The sequence below is a fragment of the Oncorhynchus keta genome, chromosome 19 (genome assembly GCF_023373465.1).
Source record: "Oncorhynchus keta strain PuntledgeMale-10-30-2019 chromosome 19, Oket_V2, whole genome shotgun sequence".
Taxonomy (NCBI): Eukaryota; Metazoa; Chordata; class Actinopteri; order Salmoniformes; family Salmonidae; genus Oncorhynchus; species Oncorhynchus keta.
In genome coordinates, this window is record NC_068439.1 from 16,696,667 (window position 1) to 16,716,723 (window position 20,057).

General features: G+C 40.7%; 3 protein-coding genes across 3 annotated transcripts in view; all 3 read right to left on the reverse strand.

The window, feature by feature from the left end:
• LOC118375517 (homeobox protein Hox-A3a-like) overlaps positions 1-19,102 on the reverse strand; it is a 34,898-nt gene extending 15,796 nt beyond the window's left edge. The window contains exons 1-2 of the mRNA XM_035762102.2: positions 17,807-19,102; positions 9,965-10,064 (exon numbers count right to left, since the gene is read on the reverse strand). The gene's annotated coding sequence lies outside the window, so the exon portion shown is untranslated. The remainder of the gene's footprint in view (positions 1-9,964; positions 10,065-17,806) is intronic.
• On the reverse strand, positions 812-3,092 carry LOC118375521 (homeobox protein Hox-A4-like). Its single transcript, XM_035762113.2, has 2 exons — positions 2,416-3,092; positions 812-1,926 (listed from the first exon to the last, which is right to left on the reverse strand). The coding sequence occupies exons 1-2, from the start codon at positions 2,828-2,830 to the stop codon at positions 1,601-1,603; spliced, it is 741 nt and encodes a 246-aa protein (XP_035618006.1). The 5' UTR covers positions 2,831-3,092; the 3' UTR covers positions 812-1,600.
• On the reverse strand, positions 10,109-14,527 carry LOC118375520 (homeobox protein Hox-A5-like). Its single transcript, XM_035762112.2, has 2 exons — positions 12,374-14,527; positions 10,109-11,712 (listed from the first exon to the last, which is right to left on the reverse strand). The coding sequence occupies exons 1-2, from the start codon at positions 12,969-12,971 to the stop codon at positions 11,456-11,458; spliced, it is 855 nt and encodes a 284-aa protein (XP_035618005.1). The 5' UTR covers positions 12,972-14,527; the 3' UTR covers positions 10,109-11,455.
• Positions 19,103-20,057: the final 955 nt, after the last annotated feature.

Sequence of the window (20,057 nt, forward strand, 5' to 3'; positions counted from 1 at the left end):
TACTTTAAAACTGTGTATGTAACATATATACACGGCTCGTAAATTAAACTGTTTAGTTTAATAGCAGATATTTTGCACTCTGGAAAGTCCACCGAGAAAGATGTATCTGGGAGCCCACTTTACCCACAAGGATGTTTCTGGATGATGTTGCATCTTCGGCTGCGAACCTATATTTACTGATTACCTTGGGTCTGTATGAATGCACCTAGTGGTCTTTTGTATGTATTTACAGACGTGTTGGGAGTTGCCTATAAGAATATCAATTGTTTGAGTTGTTTGGTCCAGAAAAAAATAGAAATTGGAAAACAAAGCAACATTCAAGGCCCAGCTCTCCGTCCAGGTGCTTTTTTGGACCAAGCCTGATAACAACATACCGAACGAGTTGAAAGTTATTCTGTCAAAATAAGGTAAGAAACAAACTTTCTAAGATAATATTTTTGAATGTATAAAGATCATTTTTCTTCGTGCATAGATATCCATAATGAAGTGAATTTCTTATGAGCATAACATCCATGAGGCACTCGCACATTCGAAGCACTGGATAGCTAATTCATAGGTTTACTCCCTGTTTGGGAATAGTGTTATGTCATTAAAGACATAATGGAAAGTATTGTATGTCATACATTTTAGAAAAACATGCATGATGCGCATTGGGTTTGCAAGCGTTTTTAAATGATATATCCACGCCCTTTGTGCCGCCTTTGACATATAGGCTATGGTATTGTTACCATAGCATTAATTCATTTAATCTATTTCAATGCATATTACTCAGAAATATCCTACAATATCATATCCAAACCAGCCATATAATTTAAGTACATATTTATTTCACGGGAAGTTTCTTGCATGGGCCTAAATTACAATACATTATTACAACGTCCATTAATCAGACAACATATACAAATATTCACAGTTTAGAGCACACCACAAAATATGGACAAACTAGTCTACACGGCTACACGAACAAACAAACAAACAAGGTTGCCTTTTTTTAGCCTACAAAATGGATTCAATATTGTGCCTTTGCTATGATTTGTCTATACTCATTAGGGGTGAAAGTCACCTGGACATTACACGACTTAATAATACACTCAACAGTAAACCAACTCACTCACACATCACGAGCTAAACCCTAACTCTGACACTGTCTCATTCTAAGCCTGCATCGTTTTCCTTTCAAGTATATATTTCCATGAGAATAAACAAAATTATTGCATAGAACAACAATAAAAATGAGACCTCACTTATCTCTCGTCTCATTCTCTTTTATTTTCATTCTATGCAATGATACATATAATCCAAAGTCCTGTGATACATTCGAGTGTGAGTTATCCTTCTGTCTTAATAAACACATACATTTCAGTTGCCATCATGGGCAGCAAGTGGCGGATTTCGAGCTAAAAAATTAGGAGAGAGCGAAAAAACGGAGAGAGGAGGTTGAGGTTGAGAGGGGAAAGGGTATTGAAAGGAGGTGACAGGCCCAAAAGCCAAGAAGAGGGTAATACCATAGGGGACATACTCGAGAATCGGTCCACAAAATTCCGTTTCTGTGTTCTGTTTGCCATTTTCAGTCTGTTGGTTTGGCGCGAGGGTTCCATCACTATAGGGTCGCGGCGCAAGGCGTGGGAACGAGCTGCTGGTGCGTGCCAGTTTTGATTTGCTGCTGCTGCTGGGCTCCCGAGGATGAGCTCGCAGAGCGAATCTTGGTGTTCGGAAGCTTATGATCTTTCTTCCACTTCATCCTTCTGTTCTGGAACCATATCTTCACCTGACGTTCGGAAAGGCACATCGTGTGCGCGATCTCCACGCGCCTGCGTCGGGTCAGGTAGCGGTTGAAGTGGAATTCTTTCTCCAGCTCGAGAGCCTGCTGGCGGGTATAGGCAGTGCGGGACCTCTTGGGCACTCCTCCACTGTAACTAGCATTGACTGGAGAAAGCAAGCACACACACATACAATCAAGCAGGTGTTACCTTCAATAGGCACATTACAAATGTTATTCTCCATAAAGGTTTGTTGGTAGGCTAATGGGGGAATAAAACCTACGATGTTTTGTGGGGGTTTCCCCTTGATTTCTGTTGCGTAGAAGTACCTTAATTTGGAGACGCCATGTGTACAAGCGCTCGCATCCAGGGACAAATCAAGCCTTGGAAAATGATTAACAAAATCAGCGGGGCTGGATATTACATTTTGGCTGGGGTCCAGCCATTGAGGTAGTTTGGTTTAAAAAGCAACAAAGACCTCATGGCCCCGGCAGGCAATAAAATTTACGAGGGGTTCTTAATTACCGACCCCGCTGCTCGATGGTCGTAAATTGCCATTGTAAGGGGTGCTACTAGTGCTGCCTCAATGGGCGTGCATACGTTCCAGTGGTGGCTTGCTCAGTGGTTCCGGTATTTAAACGTGGCGATAACTCACCAACATGGACCTTCTTCATCCAGGGGTAGACCACCGGCGGTTCTTTGCCCTTCTGTGCACCGGGATAAGACTCAGTAGCGAGGCTGCAGTCTTTGCTGACGTCCTCCACCACACCGCTGTCTGGGACTGGGTTGAGGCGAGGGCCATGGTTCTGGGCAATGGGCTGAGGTTGTGCCTGATGCCTGTCGGTAAAATCGTCGAGTCCATTACTGGGGACATTACCGTAGTCGTAGCTCGGTTCTGTGTAGTTTGACCTCGGATACGACGCCTCGTCATGATGGGGAAAGCCCGAATCTTTTGGCCGTTCGTAGTACTCAGTAGGGGCGGGGATGTATCCGTTCTGTTGATATTCGTCGCATGGAGGAAAGGAAGGTTCGATATAGTTCGAGTTTATCAAATACGAACTCATGATCATTAATTTGTGAAGTGCAACAATACTAATTTTTATCGTGCTGTCGTTTTTCTGATCTCCACCAAACCCTCCTACTCTCTGTCAAATGTACAAAGTTGTCTGGTCACGTGTAAACCGCCACCAATCACCACGTCTCCTGTGGGCATCATGTAAACAGGAACCAATGGAAAGCCTGGCATTGGCACAACGAAAATTGCTCCGACTAGCCTACGTTGTGTTTTCCTTATTAAATCAAAATATATCAAGAAAAAAACAATCAACTCACTTGTTTATCACATAGCCTAAACTAGAATAAATAAACCCTTTATTTAGCAGTAAACCACATTAAACCACGGCCTTGAGGAGATGATGGTGATGATGATGATGTTGGGTATATCTTACTGTTGCACAGGAAAAGGATGGGCTCTTTGGAAATAAGCAAACTGTAACTGCTCTCTTTTCTGGCAAAGATGACATTGGAGCTCATTTCCAGTCCATTGCTGTCCCAAATGATTTCCTTTCTAGTCAATTCTGAGTTGATAATTCCGTGAATAAAATGTAAATCTGTAAATCTGTATCTCACTTGATTTGAACGACAATAAAACAAAGCAAGGTTGAAAACATTGCATGTGCGCCGTTACGCACCTCTCATGATCATATTCAGCCATTAAAACTAAGGAAAACTCAGCATTTTAATTGAAGAAATGTTTGTGAAGGATAACATCAAATAGTTTACATTTGGCTTCTCATATGATGATACAAGATGGCAACTGAATAGCAGGCCCAAATAAGACAAGTGATTTTCACATGGCCAAAGGTTCTCATTTTCATTTAATTTCATTTGAGTAATTTGGAAGTTGCTCTTACCTAGAGTAACTTAATCTATACATGAGTAGTGTTAGTTGATGAGAAATTAACATTTGTGTTGAAATTTGTAGCAACTCAAAACAAAGGTGAGGGTTCATGCACATCCACAGACTCATATTCTACTACTAAAGCACATTTTAGTAACCACGAAGATAGGTCTAATACGAGCTTTTGTGAAGCAAATGACTGTGATTGACTGTAACTAACCTGTGGTATGATATAGTATCTTTACTATACATACATTACGCTGTTCACTTTCCTCCAAGATTCAACATAAAACACCCATCATTTGTGCAGCGTTTTAAACTATTGAGCTGGACACCAGATCATGATTACAACAGCAACAAAACTAAGGGCATAATAATAATAACAATAATAATAATACATTTAGTGTATGCCTACTATTAATACGTAAAACCACTACAACAACTGAAAAAAACAACTACAACTGAAATAACTATATTTAAGACATCACCTGAAAATATCATGACCATGTAGGCTAAAATTAACCAAACACACTTCTCGATTAATTTCACTATGACAAAATGTCACTATGACAAAAGTGCAATTATATACAGTTTATAGTAGAAGCATCCCTGACCGTATCTCTTCTGTGCCATCAGTATCTCGTCAATTGCCATCTCCAAGACCTGTTCGCCCTCCAGCTCACTATTACAAATCAGAGGTGAAAATCGTGAGGAAGCCAGCTCAACCGCACGAGCAACACTACGGAAGGTGTCTGCGACCGTCTACGTGAAGAAGGCCCGGTGTGCGGTGACAAAGGGGATGCAAAACTTCGGAAATATTGAAGGCTTTATTTTTTTTCTCTCCCCCTTTCTGTTCGCCCCCTAAACAGCGATAACTTCTCTCTGACCCCAAAGTGACACCGTTTCTATGTTTTTTCTGATTAATCTTGCCCATTGACAGTCTTTGTTAAACAACAAGGCGTGCCCTTCCCCAACGAGGCGACATTTTCATATTTGTTAGACGCAGTGACCTGAAGCTCACCCCGGACTTGGACTTCGGTTTTCCAGGGTCTACTCGACTCTGGGTAGATTACGGAGCACTTAGCACCGGTCAGCACTTAACAGCGCCCCAAAAATATATATTTTTAAACCAGTACAAAACCCACGATAAAGCGTAGGTCCATCTGAAAAAGCCTTGCGTCGACTGTGCCACTCCTGTAGGTAATGTTAGCCAACTAAACTGAAGTTTCGGTGTCTCCTGGTCAAGGTTTTCTTTAGAATAGTATAAATATGTATATGTGTTGAATTTGTTTCACACTGTTAGGCTTCTGTTAATGTTTCTCACCTCATGTTTTTCCTGTTCAAACAAGGTCCTCCTCGGAGCTTTGTATGTGTAAGCCATCGCTATGGGATTTTCATTTTAGTCAGATGTAGGCCTATATGGCCTTTTCAGCATCTAAATAGCCAAAATTGTTAGGTGTTATATTACAATTGAGTGTATTTTACACCTGTAACTCATCGTGAATGACAAGGGGAATATTTTTTGTTGTTGAGGATCTGGCCTCCAGAACGCATGAAACCAAGACCACCTGAGGGTCTATCTATCAGCATAATGTCCACGGTAAGAATACTTGACTTGATATCTAAATGTCCACACTAGTGTGTTAGATAAGTGTTACATAAATAGGGGCAGGATTGGCTATTATCCACTCGCTAGCCGTAGTACCCTTGAATGAGCGACAGTTTAAAGGGTCCGCAATCCTTTACAGACTTTTACAATTTACTTGTTGCTATACTATAGTGTGTGTGTGTTATACACAGGTTTGGAAACGTTCAATTTGGAATGCGTTATAAACAAGTCTTTTTGCATGATAAAAACTCATGAACTGTAAAAATCCTGATTTATGATGTTCAATTCCCTTCATTCCCTTCAGTTAAGAAACTAGTTCTTTCGAGATGCTGTTTTATTTTTGGAGTTTTGAAACAGGCGAAATATAAACACAACTGTGTGTGAGTGGCAAACGTTATGATCTGATAAACAATTGAAACGACTGAAATATGCTATTCAAACAACCACATTCAGTGTTTTACCTTTTAGGGTGGAAATACTGACGTTCACGAATGGATGTTTACGATTTAAAAAAAATAGAAGCGAATAAGAAATGTGGGCCTGATTGGTATCAATCTTAGGTTACAACTTGATTTTGGCTATTGATATGTTTCTGTAACAATTATTCCAAATCAAAATCCTCAAAAACATCCAAGTTTAATTAGCAAAAGAGCAAAAACAAAGTCTAGTTGTGAATAAGAAATAATTAGGCCTATTATTTATTGACTTAGAAAGGTACTGTGAGTGAAAGAAGTAGATTGCCACTCTTTCGGTCCTTCCCATATATAACGAACATATATCATACTGACACTGTACTGTAAATTCAGATAATAAGAAAGTGCTCTGACGATAGTGACTGATCACATATGGTTGCTAGATCCCTTTTCTGTTAGGAGGACCAGGCTGCAGAGGACAATGTTCCCTCAGTATTCACGAGGCGGTTAAGGTAAGGTTTTGATAATGCAACATATTGAAATCAAGAATATATTGGGAGTGGTGTGTAAGAAGGAAGCTATAGATGTATATTTTGGCCTAAACATGAATGCCACCCACAGAGCTCCTCGCACATTTAACACACGTTCAGAGGAAGATGGGTGGGTGAAATAGTATGATTGCATTCAACATTTTGTTGAAGTTGTCTTCTTAAAAATGGGACATAAATCAAAGCAAATGTAACTGCATCAAGTGAGTGTTTTATGTAGATTGTAGATACACACAAGTGTTGAACAACATGGCCTTAATAGGTCTGTGTTATCATAGCGTACTATTCTGCCCAACCCGTTTCTTCTAAGCTTATACGACAAAAAATATACTATATCTTCTTCCATAGACCGTTGTTAGAACGGTGCCATAACCCAATGCGTTATCTCCTATAACATAAAGATCACTTGTGGGAGCCACAAACATTGAGTGGCTAATGGCTATTTCTTTATTTCTTTATTTCTTTATGATAAAGACGCCTCCAATTATCATATTAGTCCTTTGGCTCTTGACTCTTTTGCAATAAACGAAGACACTGAATTACCAATAGTTAGGCTATTGTATAATAGGCCACTTAGTTGTGGCCTAAACGAAATATGAATGACAAGTTCGAGAATAAATTGTTGCTAACACGGCTACGGTGGATCTCACAATTTCGAGTGCACCGTTTTTATGTGAGAAAAGGCCTATGTTCCATTTACCAGTGGGTTTAAAACAAATTGTATGTATTACAATAGAGGTGCATATATTTTTTAAATGATCTCCATGAAACACGTTGGGTTACACACTTTAATGTAGAATAAGATAAGGCTTGATCTCACATTTTCACCACTTTACGGGAAAGGATAACGGCGATTCGATCCTGTTATGCAGATCCATCCGCCATTAGAGGCTACAGCCTATATCCTAATGCGTTTTCAAACCCCAATTAAGTACGAATGATATTTTGTTATTACTAATAACAATTGGCTGTTCTCATTATAAAATAAACATATTATTTGTTTGTAACCAAAATCACCTTCTGGATCATTTTTTGTAAAGGCTAAAAACAGGACTTTTTCCTCAGCAGAAGGAGAGAAAGACTACATGTTTTAAAGGGGTCCGGGGACTCCATTTGGGGGGCGGTGGGCATAGTCTACCCATCATCCTGTGACCGGGGTAAGAGTATCAATCCTCAAAATGCAAATGTTTCCCTCATATCCAATGCAATTTATTCAAAGGAAGTTCACCAATCAACCGCCCTAATAAAATGCCGCCACTCAATCTTGGGTCTGGGGACGGACGGGGGTCCACTCCCCTCGGTCCCAAACTCGGGGTCGCCCTGCTTTCAGGGTTCACCTGGAGTGCACCGTCAAACATATGTAATTCAAAGCTATTCTATCTTTTGTGTGGAGAGTGAAGATCGCTATTATAACGCTGGCATCAGGCCCCTGCTGAACAGATGACGGGAGACTTGTTCAGCGGGTAAACTTTTGACCCCAAATGTTCCTCCTCTTCCCCCGCTATATCGAGATCATCAGTCCCACCCCTGCGAGGCTGTGCTGCCCAGGCGAGGTGTCTGGCTGCTTGGGAAGAAAACTTGATTTGCAATATATCCATTTCTGTTATCATTACTGTAATTAGTCTAACGACAATCATAATTAGTCATATAACAGGCAGGTCTATAATATAATAACTGTAGTTGTATCTCTGTATTGTCTCACTGTGGGTGTTGGTTACAATGCACCCTGTACAACATCACTAATGTACAGCATCACTATACAACATCACTAATACAAGCAAACGGCTCAGGGATGAATGTCCTTCATACTTTTGTGTGAGTCTTTATCTCTCATTGCCTCACATAGGCCTAGTGTTTTTGCAAAAATGCCCCAAAGGCTCTCCAAATTAACTAATGCAATATGCAAATTATATTACTTCACTGCAATGTATATAGCAAGCACCCCGGTCAAGTATTGTGTGCGTCCTATCATACTATTGTATTTGTGTGTGTGTGTTTCCCCCCCTCTCCGCAGCTGGCTGCAGGTGACACTGAACTTGGCCTAAAGCGAGCTCTGCTGGTGGCTGGAGGATGCAGATTTATCTTGCTGCTATGGCTGACCTCGCGGTGAACCGCGCACCGGGGATGGTTCATTTTTTTCTGCCTGGCATTGTCTGCCTAGGACCCCAATTTGGATTTTTTTATGTGTAACAACGGTGTAATTTTCACCCCAGATGTCACAATGATATTGGCATAGAATAACGGTTTCTCTTTCATGTTCTACACCATACAACTGTAATGGAAATTAAGTCTAAATTCATTGCATTGGCTATTTGTTTACACGACGGAATCTTCTATGTCGACTGTTAGGGGAAGGGGGAGCGGGGATCAACCCACCTCAAATCATCAGATGATTCAGGGTTTCAATTCCATCTACGTACTGACATATTATACTTTGAGGGTTTAGTTTCTATATAAACCCTTTTCATTGCAATTCGTTTTCTGATGTGAAATATATTAAAATTGAATTCACACCTCTGACGGGGAAAGTTATGAGGTGCCTGTAAGCACCAGTTTCCTTCTAATTGGGCGTAATTGTAATCTGTGCAAATACATAAGAGCAACACACAACAATGGAAATTGAGTCAGAAATCCAGAATTTCGAACACACCAAAGCACTGTTATACACAACAAATAGACCAAGCCCATACTAGTCACTCATCAGCACACACCTTATCGCAAGATTGTCGCCACAAGTAGGCCTAAACAAAATCTACACTATAAGAAAAACGAAAAATTAATTAGGCTATAACCTACTTAATAAGAAATGATGATGCAGAGACATTTTTCTAGAAAACGAAAACATACTCAATCTAAAGGATTGGGCAAATGCGTTACAAAATCAGACCAACACTTGTGACACATTTTCACATAGAAGTCAAATCTTTATTGGTATCTGAGTGTTCATGTCGGCCCGGACGCACGCGCCCAAGCTGGGCCATGAGGTCACCATGAAACTCTCCAACTGAACTTTACAACCCAAAAACACAAAATGACATGGCTGACGCAAAACGGAATTCCTTTCCAAGTGTGGCCCTGCTGTGTTTTGTCCTCTATTGTGTTTACTCTACAGTGTGTTTGGCTGTCTTAAACCATTTGAACAAGTTTGGAACACATGAGGAAACCTGACCAAAGACACACCTAGAGCTTCAAACAAAGTTTAGAACCTGTGCCTAACTTGTCAATTACACAGATTGAAAAGCTGGTGGTTGTATGATAGTTGAGTACAGTACACAAACATATTCCAGTTTAGCAATGACATTGGAAACACCATAAAACAGCTCAAATAGCTGTATGGCTTGTCCAGCACATTAATGGCTATGCAGAGTCCAAATAAGCCCCGTGTGTAATACAGGAAGTGAAAAAACACGAATTAAAAAGGAAAAGGAATGGACAGAAGCATAATTATCCCACATGCAAAAACGTATTATGAGTTACACCACAGATGGAGGGAAACTAGTTACACTAGGAAGGAAGCAATTAAATATCCATGAGCCTGAACCAACCCTGGCCAACATCTGCCGAGAGAAACCAGGATTCAGCTCAGCACCACTGACAAATTAGCGTAATGGGCTAATATGGACAGATAGCGCGTCCGAATACAATCATAATTCTGTTTCAAACAGGGTGGCTGTTCAGAGTCAAGGGAATGGAAGGCTACAGGCTACTCAAGGGCAATAGAGGCAGAAACTTACCTCGAGACAGAAGCTGTCTTCTCGTGTGCGTCCGGCATGCAGGGTCCATCGCGAGGCGTTCTGGTGAGCAAGGAGTGGGTGTAACGGGAACACTTACAGCCTGCAAGGAGAGAGTCAGACGAAGCCTCGCGTCAGTGCGATTATATGTTATGTGCAATATACTGTCAACTCCCCAAAACCATAAAACTTACTTTAATGGCCACCACGTGACAGTTTATGGCCAGTGAGCCTATCTGGCCGCGCTCCGGATGATTTTTACGATCTAATTCATAGACAAAACCCCCATTCATTTGGCACCCAAATGTCAGGGATCCGGAACCGGCCTAATAAAGTTTACGTTTCGAAAAGTGAACTGATTCTCTGATAGTAGTAAGCTCGAGCAGATGGGACGCAGAGCCCCTCGAGCCGGTCACTGGCAAGGACCCGCTTTATCCCTACGCACAAAGGTGAGTAAAAGTGTGCAGACATAGATTTGGCTACCTGTTGATTTTCTCGACCTTGGAACTAAGCTAGAAAAGTTTAACTTTTAAAGTTTTAATTGCAATCAATGGAGTGAAAGGCCTATAGTCTTACCGCAGGCCTAAAACCTTACACAAACATACACACTTTCTTTTTACCGTGAGGCACATGAAGAAGTAAGATAAATAATCGAAATAACAATTAATTTACAGTCTCTGTCGTTCCAGTAGAAAGTTTATTATAATCAGCATCATCACTATAATATTATTTTCAATTTCCAGTCATTCTTTAAAAACATTTACAAAAAGCGTATAGCACGATGAAGCTATAGACTTAGGCAATGGGAACCCTTCACATCCAACATAGAGGGGAACGTACAAGAAACACACATTCTAGGAAGCTGCGCCAGGTGAACAGATTTACAGTAGCTCGTGTAAAAGAAGGATATAAAGGCACAGCTACACGCAATGGGTCAGAACTGCGGTCCCGTCACGTGTTCACAACGCACAACAATCGCGTAAGGCTAATACGTCTGTCTACAATAAGGAACAAGTTATCTAAGTTTGGTACAATACATTGAACAAATAAATACATACTTACATATAAAACAAAGGCTATACACAAAAGCAACACAATTTTTTATCAACTCATTAATTATTCGAGTTTCTATACTGTTGTACAAGTGCAATAGGCTACACAACTTTTATTGGATAGTTAATGGACTTTTTTTGCGGTAACTTCGAGTTTATTCTATTTTGAACAAGAAATAAGTTAACAAACATGTATTTCCCATTGGTTTGTTCTCTAAGACAAACAATGTACAGAATGTTTATTTTTTTACTCACACAAGCATTATCACGGTCAAAATAAATATAACTATAGAGGAAAGTATTTTTGAAAAGGCCGGAGTATGGACAACTGCATGTTTACTGTCCCAAAACAGCCATCGGAAAGTCTTTCGCAATGTAAAAATCAATGGAAGTTCTCCCAAGCTTTGTATTATTTTATTAGAGCTCATCGGGGAACCAAATATCAGGGACGGTGGTACCCTACACCTCCTGCCGCTGCCATGCTCATGCTTTTCAGTTTGTTGTCCTTTTTCCACTTCATCCTTCTGTTCTGGAACCAGATTTTGATCTGGCGTTCTGATAGGCAGAGCACGTGCGCTATCTCGATCCTCCGTCTGCGGGTCAGATACCGGTTGAAATGGAACTCTTTCTCGAGCTCCAGGGTCTGGTAGCGCGTGTATGCTGTCCTCGCCCTCTTCCCCTCTGGTCCAGTGAGACTGTCTGGTGGTAACACACAGGACGCAACAATAAACCCATAATCAAAATAGCAACCTACACAACAATGTTTACTAATGCTTTATGCAGGTTTGCCTGGCAACAATGCAAGGACATGTATTTTTTTATTGATCAATAATGTTTACTAACGCTTTATGCAATGTTTATTATATAGTAGAACATGTACTTTATTCTTGATCACACTTCGATGCAGCTCAGTCCACATATAACAGTCCACATAAACCCTATTCACCTTTCTCACACCATAAAATGTAGTGGAAGTGCCAATTAATTCCCAAAAGTTTGTCTTATAAACATTTAGAATAATACAAAATTATGGCAAAAGAAAATCCTATATTTAAACAAAATGTTCACCTCCTGCATTTTGGTAACATGAAAATGTTCTGTTTTCATGCCACGTTGAATTATTTTCCAACGCTTTGGGTACAAATATACAGGTGAACAGGTGGCAGTAATCTCGCCATTACACCGCTTAACCATTACTACTATCAAATACAGATTATTTCTATTTTATGGGATGATTCGGTTAAATACTTTTTACCATCGAAAATGGCAATAATCACAGCTTAAATGGCTATAGGACGTCATGTCCACGACAAGTACAAAACATAAACGTCTACCTAATCAACATGTAAAGCTATTTTACCATGATTTATGTGCAGTTTCCTCATCCAGGGGTAGATCTGAGGCTGGGCACCGTCGGTGAAATGTTGGGAAGTTGTCTGCTCTCTTCCAGCGGGCTTATCTTCCTCGAGGAGGGGGGAGGCTTTCGACACACACTCCTGGTTCAACAGCGTGCCTCCGTTCGAACTCGAGCTCGGGGTCGCGCAGGGGATAGTTATGGAGTTCTTTATGGCTCGGTGTTGCGGTTGAGACTCGCTGACCGGAGACGAGCTTGTGACAGAGGAGGAGCACCGGAGCGGGTCAGGTGCAGGCGAGAGGGGCGCCGTCCCAGTGGCGCTCGCGGGCTGGGTGTACCTGGATGGCTCGACGGAGGACGTTGTTGCCGCCGCCGACTGGTTCGGGGAGTAGCCCTGTGCCCGCTCGTTGGCCACAAAGTGCCCATTACCGCGACCGACAGTGAGGTCCATCCCGTTGTAACCATAACCTTGCCTGCTGGAATGCATGGTCGTTGAGTCCCTGTATTGGTCGTTTGCTGAGCTGTGGTCTCCATAATTATGTAACTGGAAGTCGGCGCCATTGGGATAGCGACCGCAGAATGAGTTTACAAAATAGGAGCTCATTGATTGACTATTAAAATACTGTTGTTTCGCAGTTATTTGTTGTTTTTATTTTTGGAGAAAATAGTAACGTGTGTGCTTGATTTGTGGCTCTTGATGCTTTTGCTTCTTCTATAGCACCCTTGCACAATTTATGATGAATTAGGGAAATGAGTAGAACGTGTACTTGATTCTCTCTTACGTAGGCACCCAAATATGGGTTACGGCTGAGAATCACGTGCTTTTGTTGACCAGTCGTAAATCCTGCTTGATGACCTCCAGAGGTAAACTCGTGCACAAGTAGGAAATCTGGGTGGGATGTTATGAGCGCGCGCCTGGGAGTGCGCCTGGGCAGGGCGCTCGCGGGGCCCGGCTTGCATCTCTAGGATTGTCCTTGCGCGCCATCCTCCGGCCACAATCTCGCACTGCCTGCGACGGTGTTTGAGGCGTGGCCTCTGAACAGGGTCGTTCAGAGGTTAACGACCATTGCGGCAGACGCATCGCCTTCCCAAACAATACAACAAGAAACGCACTGAATAGTGAACCTCTCCACTGACACAGAGTACAGATAGAAATTCAACATTAAACATGATCCTTATAGTTGGGAATAAAACACGTACAGTAGGCCTACAAAGCAACACAACTAGCCTAAAATATCAAAAACAATTGTCTAGCACCTTACATTAAGTTGAATATTTCGTTAAAGCATGTTACAAATCTTTGAATTTTAGTAATCAACCCTTGAAAAATCTATATTTGCGTGAATATCCTCCTTAGTTCAGGCTAATGGTGTGAACAGCTTGGTCAACCTGCAGATCAACCGTTATTTCTAAAATTGTTAGATGCTCTCAAAAATTAGGCACTTCAAATTAATTACTGTTTCGTTTTTTTAAGATGACAGAAAGTTACCCCTCGATTGAAATTCCATAAATACTTAACGTGAATGAAGCACGTTTTTATCAACAAAAAGTAAATGTGATGTTTAAATTGGTTCAATGTACGTGCGTAACATTTTGCTGCGGTTCCAAATTAATAGCCTAAGCTCTAGCAGACATTACAGCGAAACAATAATATCCATTTTATTGTCATTATATATTTTTTGCCAATATGGATAACTTACGTCAATTTAAGAACAGGAAAACGAGGAGCACAATATCGTTCGAACGGAATCTAAACACATGAAGTTCGCATTCGATGAAGAAAGAATGAATGAAAATCAAAGTAAGAGAAGAATGGAATTTAGAATATATATATTTTTAAATGATGTCTGACAATAGAGGGAATAAACAGGATTTCTTGATTTAGGAATTTTAGTGTATTTTACATGGACATATGCATGCCTAGGTGAAATGAAATGATTTCCCTTGGCCTCTCTCGGCATCTTCCCCACACCCATAGATAATGTCCTCGGAGTGAGGACGCGAATGTAGTAGGCTAAAGGACTCGCGAATGTAGTAGGCTATAGGACTCTATTTCAACTCAGATTAGTCTTGTCAAGTTGTCAAGTTGTCAAGTTCAAAATAGAAAGATAAGACACCGCATAATGACAATCTAAAATTAGGTTCGAAATTAGGTTCGAAATATGATACGAAGAAAGCCTTATCAGTATAACACCAGAAGTAATACAACTGTAGGCTCAAAACAAGCAATGGCAATAACAAACATATTACTACATTATTTTAGCAGAATTTGGTTTTAACTCATGTTAATCGGTGTGGAGTTGCTGATTAGTTGGTGTAACTTAGAGGTCACCTGTACCTAAAATTAAAGTAACTGTTGCAGGTGCAGGCAGAGCAACAGCATTTTAAAAACATTGAGCCTTACAAAAGATACTGCTCATTCCGTCTACTTAGCAGAAAATAGTGCACTCCATATGGATTACTGGACACTCAGGCACGCTCGCGACGGCCAGTTGCAACCAGTTTTACAGGAGTAGGCTCTGGTTGTCCATAGCCCATTGGACCTCTCGGTCCTATAGTCCCCAAAAGACGATAACCCATATTTAGGCTACACAACGCCCCACGCTGGCACTCACAGCGTGATGGATACGTCTGCGTGTCTGTCCGAAGGATGCAGACTCACAGAGGTAATATGGCCCCTTCAGGCACCGCAGGAGCCGAGGAACAATCTGCACTCAGGACCAGATGTGTACAGCGGTGTATGAAGGAGCCCTCTATCCGAGCCCAGGTCTTGACTTTCAGGGATAGTTTGAGAGAACGTGTTCAAACATGCTCCGGATGTTGGAAGGAGCGAGGATAGGTTCTGTGCTTTATAATGGCCAGGAGTGTTTGTGATTGAGGTTTTAAATAGGTTGTTAGCGAGAGAGAGCCTAAGAGCTAACATCTGATTTATCAATGGCCAATAGAAACAAAGTTCCCAAGAAATGATCTCACCCAGGGGGCAAGGGGCAAACCAGGAAGTGGGAGAGTAAAGTGAGGGAAAAGGTAAAAGTCTAGAAAAAACGAACAAGACTAATGTCCGCATCTGGTAGAAGCGTCAGGATTCGGCAATCTGTGTGCGTGCTAGTGGCGCACATAAGCGAGGGGAGCGCATGCTTCCCAGACCGTAAAAGGCCAACTATTTGAAATTCAGATCCGAACCTTGATCGATGAGTGAGTAAAGTTTCACGACGCTTCAGTTTTATTTGCTCATAAATGTAATTAGCTACATGGGCTGTGTTACACGCGCAATAGCCTAAACTGTTCAATCTGCATGCATTTCAGATACCCTAGATTTTGTATAGTGCAGTGTAGCCGCAGCAAGGCCATTTTCTAATGTCCACTCGAGTGGTTGCATTACCACTGCACATCTCGACGATGGTATTCAATTGGAGGCGCTATGGTTAAATGGAACACTAAAAACACAAATTCAACGGGTAGGTGAACCGTAACAGATTCGCTTGTAATAGACGCAAACTCATCGAAGGAAACTAAGCAAACTGACACAGACACAGCAACTACACACGCATTATTAAAATGCAATACAACAGTATGCTATTGTGCTGTACTCCTTCTTTGGTATTGATGCCAATTGTGACGTTTTGGTCTCTCAGAGTCTGTTTGTGTCAGTATTTTGAGGTAATAGTCTTGCCATATCAATTGTGACGCTTTGGTCTCAGGTTCTATTCTGTGACATAATTTTGAGGTAATCATCGTCTGGAGAGTGACATACAGAGATCTTATGTAAAGAACACTGACTATCTGTTGTCCTAATCAGAACCCCATTTTAAGCGAAAGTGTATTTCCTTTCTAGTCTATGGCTCATAATGATTGTATTTGTTTCTTGGTATATTCATTTGTCAACAAGTCTTGGTGTTTTATCATTCTTTGGGACATTTTTGTAGACTACACCTTAAAATGTTATATTCTATTCTGTAGGCTTTTGAGCCGGGCAAAATAGGAAGGATTAACTTAAATTTCGTAAACGTCCAATACAAAAATGTCAAGCATATACAGTAATTCACAACAATCAAACAAAGCCAATGCCATTACTGAACAGCACAATATCACATCACTCTTATTTGTGTTGCTATAAAGTTTATAATTATTATAGGTATGCACAATATCCAGATGAAGGGGTCATTGATGAGGGTATTCTTTCTGTGATGTGGTGCTGATGTTACCTCATTGGGGTAGAAAACAGGAGAGGAAGACAAGAACACTCTCGATTAAGCTAATATAAGATAGTATACATTATAAACGTTTTAGTCATTTAGCAGACACTCCTACCCAGAGCGAATTAGAGTAGTGAGTGCACACATTTTCGTACTTTTTCCTCCTGGACTCGGTAGTAAACGTAACAAAAATCCGGGGCACTCAAATTAGTATGATATGTTACATTTGTATGGTATGTATTTCGTATGATGTGTTACAAATTCAAATTCTTATGATATGTTACGAATAGCAAAAGTTGCTAAAGTTAACTAGGTGGCTAAGATTAGCTAGGTTAACTAATATGTTATGTATTTGCAAAGTAGTAAGTAGTTGCCTGTGATGAGATTCGAACACGCAACCTTCGGTTTGTTAGACATTTGCCTTATACCCGACCTATCCATCCTCCTTTAATTTATTGCTTCAAGTAAACTTCTGTGTTATGTAACCATACCAAACTAAACATATCATACTAATGTGAGTGTCCCGGATTTTCGATTGCTATGTTTCTTCTGGTCTATAAAACGAGGCTGACTTTTTCTTACTGGTCCCCTGTGGGAATCGAACCCACAACCCTGGCATTGCACGCGGTCCTATACAGCATACAGTATATAGATTAACACAACTGCAACACAAGATACACATTGATTGTGATTCGTGCTAGACAACAGCACTGTGTTGTGGTTGAACTGTGCTGGCACAACCATGTAGACTGAAAATGGCGAAATGGGAACCAAACGAAGACCAGACTTCTCCCACAAGAGGGCGACAGAGAATAGCCTATTGGCTCCAGTCCCAAAACCCAGCTACCGACAGACCACCCAATTCAAATTGCAACAAGTAAAGAAAACACAAATAGCATACATGCATGCTAAGTTATTGAAGTTCTCATAATGAAAATGCATAGGGCTACACAAATATTGAATGACATAATTATATAGGTCAAGCCCAGAGACCACATCAACTACCATAACAATGATCATAAATAATCATGCAAATTATGACCATATCCTATCAAATTATCAAATTATCGGAGAGAAACCCCATTTTAACGAAGCCTAGAACACTCCAACCAATCTTCTGATAGTCAACACTTTAATACTAGACAAGCATAGTGATGGTATTTGTTTTTATTTTTATGCTCACTTTGTTTAATGAATGATTCCCAAATCATATAAAATCATACTCATGATAAGCAAGTATTCTTACCGTGTTCAGGTCTCATGGTGCGTGGGGATGTTACGAGAAGAGGACGGACAGGTGCAGTTGGCGCGAGGTAGACCGGGGAAGATCCCCTGTTGTGCCAGTTGGGTCCCTGGACGAATCCACGAGCCCCCGGGGTCAGGCGACGACGCGCTCCCACTCAATCCGTCCATTGTGCCAAACCGAGAACGACGGTAATGAATCCAAACCGTCCGGTTCCAAGAAAGGGACACTGCTCCTTGCCACTGCATAATACAAAACTCAACTCAAAAGCGAAACAGCATTACCCATGACGAAAATACATAAACAATGACATTGAGGAGCAAAAGCTTTTACATTACAGAAAGGGTTGTGTGGCAGACACAGGCTGTTAAATGAGTGACGTTCTCTTCTGGAAAATTATATATAAAAAAGTTCATGTTCACGGCTCCATGCCATGTGACCAGTGTGGACCAATGGGAAAGGAGGAGCCTCTTAAAGCTGTATTGCTATTTTGTACATTTTCATAAACAACAACAGATTTATGACCTAGTGAGAGAGGGAGAGCAAGAGGAGAGAGGGGGAAAGCGGGTGGGGAGATGGAGAGAGAGGAGAAGGGGCAGTTCAGAGCTAGGCGCCATCTTACCAGAAAGAGGGGGAATGCACAGTTAAACATTCAACATTCATTTCCCCTACACAGTAGGCTACACATGCACAGCCTGTCCAGTCTCATGTCCTCATAGTTAGCATACTTTTGCCCATTGTTTCCCAATCTCAGTCCAGAGGACCCCAAGCAGCGCTACACAGCTGATTCAAATAATCATTATTAAGCTTTGATTATTTGAATCAACTGTGTAGTGCTAGAGCAACAAACCAAACATGCACATCTTGGGGTCCTCAGGACCGAGTTTTGGAAACACTGCTTTAGCCTCTTTATTAAAGGAGTAGTTCACTATTTTACAACTTGATGTTAGATGGTTCCTCACCCTAAAAGTAGTCTATGGGCAAAGATAAACTGTAATCCATGGTTCAGTTTCTTTGAACAGCCACTACAAAATTCAGGTAACCTTAGCCACCACAAGCTAAAAGTCTATGGCAGTTAAAGGAGCATGTGAGCATGTTTTAAAAAAGAAGATAAAAATCACCTGAAATCAATTCTAATCAGTTACATATTTAGTTTGATGTTACTTAAAGGTGCTTTGGCTATTTAAAAAAACATGCTCACATGCCCCCATCAGTTCCAATGATTGTTAACTTGTGGTGTGTGTAGCAAGATGTTTACAGGAAACTGAAACATGGATTGCAGTTTCTACTTTCAGAGTGAGGAACCATCTCACATTAAGTTGTAAAATAATGGACTACTCCTTTAAACACGTGTCATGGGTTTCATCAGCTCTTTTCACTTTTCCTGCTGAATGAGCCAGATAGTGTGTTATGTAATAGTATAATTTGTAGGCTTAGTGTTGTCAATATTTATTGTCATATAAAAAGAAATGTAGAACTAAATGAACGTGAAAAATTAAGACAAGTATTTTCATCCATGCCTAATTTAAGATAATCCCATCTATTTTGGCATGTTGACTATATGTGCTTTCTTAACATGTTTTCTAAAGTTCGTATAAATGTATGGTTGTTCTACAGGAAATTCGTTACGAAGCTATTTTCAAAACTGAAGGCTTTTGTTTTTATTGGATTCATATTGTGTCTTGCATAATGTCAAAATACGAATACCTCCGAGTCAAAGCAGAGATGTGGAGGGAGCATATAGATTATTTCTGAATATTGGAGCAGTTCTCTTGTATTCATTTGATCAGATAAAACAAACACACTATTTCCCTAATTTGCAAAATATCCTACAAACACATGCAAGCAGACACACTCACGTCCACCAAAAATGTGATTGACGTATAAGAGGATGCAAAAATACACTAACAACACGACGTCACAGTATTTACAAAGACTTCAATTTCACACATATACAAGAAGTTATACAGTATTGAAATTCAGTGATACAGTAGTAGCCGAATAGGTCTGTAGTCTCTGAGGTAGGGTATTGGAATCATGCGAATATGTATTACAATCTCTACATGGCCCCAAAAGATAAGTTCTCACAAATATAAGCTATAGGAATACGCCAAACCGTAACAGCTACAGCAGTGCAATATAACGAGAATAAGGGACAGTAAAACGTTAAAGCCATATTCGCTAGTTGATTCAACAAAGGCACTTTTACGCAACATTTGCATTTATTTCCATTTGAAATAGAAACAAATAGAAT